The following is a 10358-nucleotide window of genomic DNA, read 5'->3' on the forward strand; positions in this document are numbered from 1 at the left end:
CCTAGAAACTTAATTTAACTGTACAAGTCTTGTTTTGGCACCCTTGTGGGTCTCTTCCAACTCAGGATATCCTATGATTTTATGAATTGCTGTTTCTGTTGTTCCACCTTAAGTTTTTAACTTGAGAAAAAGAACACAACTATTGAAAACGATAAAAGAAATAAATTTAAAAGGCGAGCAGTGTCCCAACAAAAGTAAAACCCAAGTATATAGTACAAGAATGACATGACTAATTTTCTGTTTACCATTGTGTATTTTCCTAAGAACCACACACGTTTAGTTCTACCCTTAGAAGTGTTTTGCTTTAACAAGCGAAAGGTCTAACAACCTTGTGCTGCATTCCCATTGTACTGTTTTCCATTTTCTTACATCACCATAAAACCCCAAAACACCCATGCAGTGGGTGAAACAGTCAGCATCAAAGCTCGAGTGAGCCAAGTTACCACTTGCTTACACTACACATATTCTATTCAGTGTTATTAGCACTTACATTCAGGAGTTCTCAGAGTCATCAACAAAATGGAAACGAAGCTTTGAAGCTTTGGAGATCAAAGCAGGATACCTGGATTCATTCTACATCCTACTACAGCATTTCCTGTTTCTCCAGAGCCAAGATCTAATGGTTTCCTTTTCGGAATATTTTTTGACTATATACTCAGAACACAAGCTATCAACGGTTTGTCTTCAAAACCCCTGCTCACTTGAGGAGCCTTCTCACAGCAACCCCAAAAGCAGGATCCACAGCATACCCACAACATTTGCTCACTTGCTGTCTTGGGTTTGTGTGCAGGGTTTTCGCAGCGGGGGGCTACAGGGCTGGTTCCTCCAAGAAGCTGCTGAAAGCTTCCCCCATGTGTGACAGAGCCAGTGCCAGCCAGCTCCAAGATGGATCTGCTGCTGGCCAAGGCCAAGCCCATCACTGGCAGTGGCAGCACCTCTGGGATAATGTATTTAGGAACAGGAATAAAACCTGCACAACTGCAGCCGGAGAGAGGAGTGAGGATATCTGAGACCAGCGTGGATATCCGTGGAAACTATTCTGCAGAGGAAGCAGCAACATGCAATGAACTGGCCAAAACCTCCATTCTCATACCCCTGTGCTGCTGTGGGGAGGAGGTAGAGAAATGGAGAGTAAAGCTAAGCCCAGGAAGAAGGGAGGGGTGAGGGAAAAGTGTTTTAAGATTTAGTTTTATTTCCTATTATCCTACTCTGATTTGATTGGTAATAAATAAAACTAATTTGCCCAAGTTGAGTCTTTTTTGCCCATGACAGTAACTGATGAGTCATCTCTCCCTGCCCTTATCTCAACTCACAAGCTTTTTGTTGTGTTTTTTTCTCCCCTGTCTAGCTGAGGAGGAAAGTGATAGAGTGGCTCTGGTGGGCACCTGGTGTCTAGCCAGGGCCAGCCCACCACATCGGTGCATGCAAAACTCTAAGCAGGAGGAAAACACCTTAGGGCTACACTGCTCTCTCCCCTTGATTTTTCCATGTCATGGGCTGGTGTTACCCAGCACAACTTGGCAACTGCAGCAACATGGCCTTCCAGCTACAGCACAAAATCCACTCATCAGAGGATCCAAGCACCAAAGAGTCACCAGCTAGGCTAGACACACACAACAGTACCCAGTTCTCTAGAGTAGAGGTAAAAGTTTAGAACTGCGCTGAAATTAACAGCAAAAAAAGAAAAGAGCTAGGGCAGGGCCAGATGTTTGGAAACAGCCAAGAATATATGACAGGGAAGGCAGTGGGACTGGAAAGTGTAGAGGAATGCTGTGGGTGAAAGAGAGATGTTTTTCAATTAAATTTGGGAAACAACATGATTATTTCAGCCAGTATCCTTAATGTTAGAGAAATAATTATACTTGAAAGAGACTATAAATACTTCAGAATCTAATGCCTGAACAACTTAGAGGCAGCTGGGAGGGAAGGACAGGGGAGCAGGGAAAAGGACAGTAGTCAGCTAGTTTGCATCAAAGCAGCAACAATCATTTTACCCATTAGGAGATGAACAGCCAACATTTGGCGTCATTGTCTTGTAGACTGCAACAACAGAAAATTCCAGAATGGATGAAACAAGAGTTATCCAGATAGTTTAAGCCTTTGGGGTGGGGTGGAAGATTGCTCTATGGAGAAAAAAAAAGCACATGCAGTCCCTTTGGCATTTCTGAGATTAAAAGTGTAAATAATATCCCTTGAAAGAGATGGAAGGTAAAGCAAGAGTACTTAGTGCAGCCTTCCCCAACCCTTGTTGTGATACCTGCAGCTTCACCTTTCCCTTCCCAGCTCCAGACGTTTTCTCCTCTCTGCTGTACCTGCAAACACATGAAGTAGCTTTTCCTTCATCTTTCGCTTGCTCGGACACCAACAGGACAAACCACAACCATAACCCTCCCCACTCTCAGCTGAAGCCTGAACAGCCTCAGCTGCCAGAAGGAGCACAAGGGAAGGTGGCCAAGGAGGCACAGCCCACTCTACTGCTCGCTGGGAAAGGCAGGCAAAGCTTTGGGGAACTGGAGCACCCTTACTGCATGTGGAGTTTTCAGGTGAACGGTTTAACTGAAGGTGCTCAACAGCTTTTTCAGGCATGTGCAAGCAGTCCCATAAATCATTCAGCTCCAGGCAGGTTTTCTTAGGAATGACATAAGGTACAACCTACATGGAACAATTCTTCTGCCAAACCTAACTTTTATGTCTAAAGCAAAAAAGGTACAAACATATGTCAAAAAAATAGCTGTAAGAACGGTTGAGTATGGACAAAACATTGTTGGGTCTCTTTCCTTAGCACACTCAAGAGATGAGATAGTTGGGCTGAACTTTGCAAGGAAAGTTTCATTTTATGGCAAGAAATCCAGCCTGGGAAATAAGAGTCCCAAGGGTTAATGTCTGAGAAAGCTACAAGCAACCAACAAAGCTTTATAGTGTGTAGGGAGAAGGAACAGCCATGGCTCAAACTCCCCATATAATTACAACCTGATTCTTCCCTTGCCTCCCAGAAGAAGCTGTGCCTCCTCAATCCAATCCTAATTTTGGGAAATAAGAACCAACTTCAAACAGCAATGACTCTATTACACGCTACCTTTTCACAATGCTGCCCTTAAAAATATCTGCATAATATTTTTCAGCCAGTTCTTGTATCAGGTCTTCCACATCCTAATCTTTCACTGAACAGCATAATCACAGCAGGTATCTACCTAACACCACCATAGAGAGCATTGCCACAGCTTTTATGTTAAAAGTGACACACAGTTCAATTAAACAAGTTGTCCACAGCAAAATGAAAGCAGTGCATTTGGAAAAAAACTTTAAGCAAGTAGTTATGGCACTGCTCCCCACCAGACCTGCCTTCTTATACCCTTCATATATTATTTACTCCCACACTGACCAAAGATCTTTTCTCACGCTTACTCCCCAATCTCATCACCACACAGGTGGGAGGGAACAGTAATGCTCCCAGCTGAGTGACTTAACTGCAGAACACATTGCATCCTCTGGCAAAAATCCCCTCCTGAAGAATTCACAACAATGCTGTCCTAAGCAGATATGGATTCCCAGGGTAACAAGATCCATCTGCAAAAACAGGGCTCTTACAAGCACATGCCAGAACTGAGAAAAGGTGTGGCTGTGTAAATTTGTGTACATTTGGTCACAAATAATGTATGGTGACAGTCAGCACAGTCCTGTCAGAAAGCCACAAAAATTACCATTGCCTACCAGCTACCACTTGAACCAGACCAGCAATATTTGCACTGATCTTAAGTCCTACCTTGAACTTTCAAATTAACCTGGTATTCATAGATCATGTAAGACTAACACTTAATATTGCTTTGCTCTAATGGGCAACAGCAGTAAGTACAAAGTAGCAAATGTGAAGAGACTATTTTGCTTTTGTTCAGGTTATAAGGATTCAAAACACCTAAAAATGAAAAACATATCTCAGGCATCACACCAACGCCAGCCCTCAGTGTTCCCTTCAGCGAGGCCAACAGGCAACACAAATACTGAGATGATGCAAACAGTGGTATGAGATTCACCCCCTAATGTCATTGCATATATTCATAGTAACTGCTTCAACTACTGTGATTGCTGCTGCTCAGGTATGTAGGAAACTGCTAAAATTGAGTGACAAAATTTACTAGATAACTACCTGCCAGTACTTGTCTACACAAAAACAAAACACTCTTTACCTTTCATGAAAGGACTTAACACAGGGGCGCTGTACTCTGTGAGCTCCTAACGAGATACATTGTTATGGGCTGCATGAAGTTCCCACTCAACAGAAACATCACACTGCTTCCAACAAGGCTCCTACTCATCTTACATGTCTGTAATCAACATGCAACAACCTGGCAGAAGTTTTTATCGAATTAAAAATTAAAAGCTTCAGGAAGAAACAGAACACATCAATCAATGCCAAAAACACAGTTCATAGGGCTCATTTTTTGTGCTGTTTGTAACACTGTTGTGAGTGTGGGACAGCCACACAGTATCAACTGAAACACAAGTGATAGATACAATGCTCTAAACGCTTTGAAGTCTGTTTTCAAACTCAAAGCACCTTCCAACAAAACTGAATTAATGCTGGTCACAGCCCCATGAGGTAGATGCCCTTAGACGTGCACGTGTTAGCACGGTTCACTACTCCACCCTTAGCCACAAGCGGGATGATTACTGACCAAACCAGGATTACACTAGAAGTTTCCTGTTTCCAGCCCAATACTAGAGGTAACTCGCTTTCACACCCCTCTCCCACACACTTTTGAAGCACTGCTAATTCTGAAAGGTAAAAAAAACGTGGCAACACAGCGAGCACAGTATAGCATCCCCGACTGAACAGGAGCATCCAAACCTGCTTTGGAGGCACTCTCCAGCCCGTGCAGGTGCGGGCCAGCGGCTGGACACTCGCAGAGATGCTGCGTTCCTGGATGCTTCCGCCACTAAAACATGCTGCAGTGAGGCCAACGGCTCAACGAAACCACCCTAACCCATGGCTGCCCCGGGGGACGATGCCGCCCGCCCCCCGCCCTCGGGATGGCACCGCCACGAGCAGCCTCGACCCCAGCCCCCTCCCAGCAGTTGTTCCCGAGCGGAGCCGCGCCCCGTCCCGCTCCGTCCCGGCTCACCTTCCCCGGCGGACGGCCGGCTCCTACATCTCCTCCCGCTTCTGGAAGCTGATGCTGGCGTACGCGCTCAGGTCCTCGCCGCAGTGGCCGCTCCCGCGCTGCTGGCCCGGGGGCTTCGGCGGCAGCGGCTGCTTCGCCTCGGCGGGGCCGTGCGGGTGGTGATGGCGGCGGTGGCCGCAGTCCCTCACCAAGTCCAGGTCGATGTAGTTGAGCCCGTTCTCCAGGGCGGACGCGGCCCCCGGCTCCCGGCGGGAGGCCGCCTCCCCCGCGCCAGGCCGCAGCCACACGTTCTCGAAGGAGGCCGAGCTATGCCGCTTCACCTCCTCGGCGCCCCCCGCGCCGCCGCAGGGGAAGGGTGCCCCGAGCCCGCTCACCGCTCCGCGGGCCGCGCTCGGCGTGGAGGAGAAGGTCTCGGAGCTGTGCCGCCGCCGGCCGCCCTGCGGATCGGCGCGGATCACCTTGGCACTCTGGTTGCGGCCGGGGCTGAGGCTGACGCGGGTGAAGGCGCTACCCGCGCCCAGGCCCCCCAGCAGGGAGGAGGAGCGCGGCGGCGCCGCCGCCAGCTCGGCCGGCGGCCGCGGCAGCTCCGGGGACGCCGCGGTGGCGGCCGCCGGCGGGGGCTTTTCGGGGCCGGCGCGGCCCCCCCGCACCTCGGCGTAGCCGAGCAGGCGGGCGGGCGAGCCGGGGGACGGACTGTCGGCGCAGTCCGAGCAGGAGCCCCCGCCGGCCGCGGCACCCCCCCCGCTGCATCGCCACGTAGTCCCGGCCAGGCCGGGCCGCCCGCGCGGTAGCGAAGCCAGGCGGGCAGGGGGCCCGCGGCGGGCCCGGCTCCATGTTCATGTACTCCTCGGCGGCCTCGCTGCCCGGCGGCGGCAGGGCCATGTTCAGGGCAGCCGAGGGGAAGGGCGGTTTCTCGCCGGCGATGAACTCGATGTTCACGTACTCGCCGGGGCTCTTGGGCTCCGGGGGCAGCAGCACGGGGGGCTGCTCCCGGGCCCGTGGCAGGGTGCTGGCCTTGGGGCCGCCCAGCGACAGCCGCGTGGGGCGCGCCAGGCGGCCCTTGGTCTGCACGGCCGTGTCCACCTTGCGCGGGGGCTGCGCTTGAGGCGGGGGGCCGCCCTCGGGGCCGCCGCCGCCGCCCAGGCTGTCGCTGCTGGTGGAGGAGGACGAGTCCTCGGTCGCGTAAAGGAGGCGGCTGGAGCCGAGTGCGATGCGGGGCTGAGGGCTGCCCTGCTCGGCTGCCCCCGCCGGCCTGCTGCCGCCCCGCCGGTGCACGTGCTTGAAGGAGCGTGGCAGCGAGAAGTAAGAGTAGATGGGTTTGTGGTGCGCTGCGGTGACCGCCTCCTCAACCCCCGGCTGCCCCGCAGCCCCGAAGTAGCAGTCGGGCGGAGTGCTGGTGGTGGAGCCGCTGGCTGGGGACATGTTGATATAGTCGCTGCCACCGCAGGGGAGCTTCCCCTCGTTGCTCTCCACTGAGAGTTTTGGGTGGTGGCCAGAACCATTTGTCCAGATCTTGCCGTAGCCCGCAGAGCTGTTGTCCGGGGAGTAGCTGCCACTGGGGGACATCATCATGTAGCCATTAGAGTCCACTGTGGCTGGAGGGTGGCGACCACCCCTGCCAGGGTTGATGATCTGCTGTGGGGCCGACACACTCTTAGGACTCATGGGCATATAGTCACCACCCTTGGGCCCCCCCCCCCCCACTGGGCATAGGGGCTACACCAGGTGACATGGGCATGTAGCCATCATCCGTGTGCGGGGTGGGGTTGGTCCGATGATGGCCACTGTCCATGGGGTGCATCTCCAGGCACTCCTCTGGGTAGGAGTGAGTGGGCACAAAGGCTGAGTGGCGGTAGGAGGGCAGCCTGCTGCTGCCACAGGGGTAAGAAGGCAGCATCTCCGTGTACTCCTCAATGGAAGCCACAGAAGACTGCGAGGGTGTCTTCTGGTGGGAGATGGTGGGCGAAGTGCCTGCAGAGTGAGTTCGCTTCCTGAATGCCTTCTCCAAGTCGGCAACCTCCTCACTACCACCTCGAGGACAGCAGGGTGTACTAGGATAGCGGGGTTGCTGCTGAGGGTGGCAGGTTCGTGGGATGAAGTGGCCGTTGGGTGCTGCTAGGCTGCAGCAAGAGGAGGTGGCCTTCCCTCCCATGCAGATGTAGTTGAGGTCTTCATCACCTCGGGCAGGGGGGGTGTGTCCCAATGAATCAGGGGTTACACTGCGAAAAGAGCTGCGAAAGTCACATGGGCTAGAACCATACTCATCAGAAGAAATAAATCCACCATCACTAGGGGAGCCAGAAACTGAAGCACTAGACCTTCGTGGAAACAGGCAGTCTGAAGTGGAGCCATGGCCACTGGTGCTGCTGGATGACAGGCTGACTGGACTGGTGGCTGAAGGAGAGCAGCGTGAGGAAGGCATTGGGATGGACCGGCTGTGGTTGAGTGGAGGATGGAGCCTGGAGTTGCCACGGTGTCTGTGTGAATGAGTCCGGTTAGCACTGGGACTAACTGGGCTACCATCCACAGAAGCAGGTCTTGACATTGTGCCTTCCCCATCACTCGATGCTCGAACCCGGAAAGAGCTGGGTTTGCCACCTGTACCTCCACCACCGGCAGGAGAAGTGGCCGTGACACTCTCGGTCCTGGACCGCCGACTGAGCCCCACTTGGCTCGGGGGAGGGTTGCTGACATGGTGCCTGCTGCGAAGGGGCACAGAGATTGGGTTGGAACAGTTTGAGGAGGACTGGCTCTTGCTGCGGGGCCGGAATTCCTCACTCATGGCTCGCATGGCCTCCAGGATAGTTTCATGCATGTTCTGTGCCACCACTGAGTCATCCACTTGCATCCAGAACTCACCAGGTCCGGTGACAGCTGAGCGTCCCACCTCAATGAAGAAGAAGTTCTCAGAGTGACCACAGCGGCGGATATTGAGCAGCTGCAGCACCACAGCAGCCGCATCTGAATTCAGCTTTACAAAGCTGATGGTCTTGTTAGTCAGGCACAGGCGGTAGATGCCAATCAGGTTCTTTGTCTGGCCTAGGCCCTTAGGCTTCAGAATTACTTGCCAAACTTCCTTAAAAGCTGGACCAGGGGCTACCTCACCATAGCTCTCCTCACCTGCTTCCCCCAGTCCTGTGCTGCTGCCTCCAAAAGTGACATCGCTGTGGTGGTGGTGGTGATGGTGATGGAGGTGGTGGTGGCCCTTGGCCCTGTTGTGCAACTGCAGTAGCGCTTGGTACCAGCTCTCCTGCTCAGGTTCGCTGTCAGCTGCAATGGCAAAGTGCTCGTCCTTGGTGTAGAGGGCCACCAGGTGCTTGTTCTTGGAGTCAGCCCGTTTGTTGATGTTAAAGCAGCTTTCTAGTGGGATGGAGCGCTTGGGGGCCCCTGACTTGTGTCTCCATTTCTTTTCATTCTCATAATACTCCAGCCGGGCAGGTCCAGACTCACTGGCTGCCCTCAGCACGAAAAATCGTTTATGCATGCTCTTGGGTTTGCGCAAGTAACCCACCTTTCTGACATCTGAGAAGAAGCCCTCGTTATTATCCGTGGGGCTGGCCATGATGAGAGGCGGTGGAGCTGTTACTGCAGCTCGCAGTCTGCAAGACCCCAAAACAGCCAATCCAGCCGGGAAAGGCAACCACCTAAAATAAAATTCATGCAACAACAATTAAAAAAAAAAAAAAAAAAAAAAAAGCTCAGGATCCTCTTTTGAGAACGGGACGGGGGAGGGACAGAAGCAGGGTGAGAGCAGCTGTTCAGTGGCAGAGGCAGCTTCCAGCACCAAATCAGAGTTTGTGTTGCTGTTTATGCCCAAATCGCGCTTAGATGGGTAAGCTCGTCCTTAAAAAGTCCAGTCCCGATCAGTCCTGACGAAAGTCTCGTCCCAAAATCAGCCGCCGGGAATGAGAAACGCATCTTCCCTCGCAGGGGTCGGGCTCCGGCGGGGCCAGGAACGGGGCGGGGGTCCCTTTCCTCCGCTCCCTGCTCCCCTTCCCCGGCTCAAGTTTGCCTCCGCGAGCAGCGATCGCTGTTGCAGATTAAATATCCTCTCGGGGGCGGAGATTGTTTTGCAAAGTCCGGGGTTTGCACCCAAAAATACACGCTGCTTTCCCCTCTCTCGCCCTCCCCCCCAAAAAGAGAAAACAAATTTTAAAAAAATGCAGCCCACAATACAACCCCCCTTCCCCAAATATCAGCGCCGAGGCTGCTGCTCCCGCTTGTGCATGCGGAGGAGGCTGGCGACCCCATTCAGTCCCATCTCGTTAGGCAGAGAAAGTGCCATTTCCACACGCGGCGCAGCCCGGCAGCGGCGGGAGGGGAGGCAAGCCCGAGTGCCGAAGGAACATCCTCTCTTCCTCCTCCTCTTCATTCCAGGCGGCAGCGCCTCAGCGGCCGGCGGCGCAGCCCCCTCCCGTGCCCCAGCCCACCGGGGGAGCGGGCACCGCAGCGGCGGCTCCTTCTCCGTCGGCTTCTCCTCGGAGTTTCCCGGCGCCCCGCACCAAAACAGGCGGCGGGGGCCGCGCTCGCCAGTCCAGCCCCCTCCGCCCGCCGCCGCGACTCAGGCTCACTCCAAGGAGAACAACACGTGACGGCGCCAGTGCGTGGACCATCCCCGGAGCCGCCGCCGGGCTCCCGGCCAGCGCCGCCGCTCCGCCCTCCGCCCTGCCCTCATTCAGCGCGGCCGCGGGGCCGCCGCCGCCGCGCCCCCATTGGTGCCGCCGCCTGTCCGTCACGGCGGCGGCGGCGCCCGGCCGGGCTGGGGCGCGGCGCGTAGTAAAGAGGCGTAGACGGCATTCAGCGTCGTGTTATTTATACCCGCCGCCGGCGGCCTCTGCAGTGTGGCGGCTCTTGGGCCTGGCCGGGTGGGGAGCTGCTCCCACCTACCCGCAGCCCTGGCCGCCGGCCTTGCTGGGAAGGGAACGGAACGGAGCGGAGCGGGGGGTGCCGCGGGTGCGGCCGTGGGGCCGCGCCCGCCCCGCCCGGGGCTCGTTCCGCTCCTCGTGCTCAGACACGGCCCCGCGCTGCCAGCGCGGCCGGTCCCCAACAGGGGCCTGGCGGGACGGGGGCGCTCGGCACGGCGCTGCCTCCATGGCGGGCGAGGCCGGGCCCCAGCAGCGCTCCCCCCGGCCTGCGCAGGGTCTCGTGGCTCCCCAAGTCGCTCTGTGCTGAATTAAACGGAGCGCGCAGCGGGAGCGGCCGTGCCGGGGCTGGACGTGCCGCGCCCGCAACCCTGCC

At 55.1% G+C, this 10358-nt stretch overlaps 1 protein-coding gene across 1 annotated transcript in view; it reads right to left on the minus strand.

Annotated features, from left to right (window-relative positions):
* Nucleotides 1-9767, minus strand: part of IRS1 (insulin receptor substrate 1) — a 50839-nt gene extending 41072 nt beyond the window's left edge. The window contains 3 exon segments of the mRNA XM_042042716.1: nucleotides 5121-5860; nucleotides 5862-6821; nucleotides 6823-9767. Coding sequence (XP_041898650.1) covers nucleotides 5144-5860; nucleotides 5862-6821; nucleotides 6823-8682 — 3537 coding nt within the window. The 5' untranslated portion in view covers nucleotides 8683-9767 and the 3' untranslated portion in view covers nucleotides 5121-5143.
* Between the last annotated feature and the right edge of the window lie 591 nt (nucleotides 9768-10358).

The sequence above is a fragment of the Corvus kubaryi genome, unplaced genomic scaffold (genome assembly GCF_017639235.1).
Source record: "Corvus kubaryi isolate FWS band 111438036 unplaced genomic scaffold, C.kubaryi_AGA036_p1.0 37397, whole genome shotgun sequence".
Classification (NCBI taxonomy): Eukaryota; Metazoa; Chordata; class Aves; order Passeriformes; family Corvidae; genus Corvus; species Corvus kubaryi.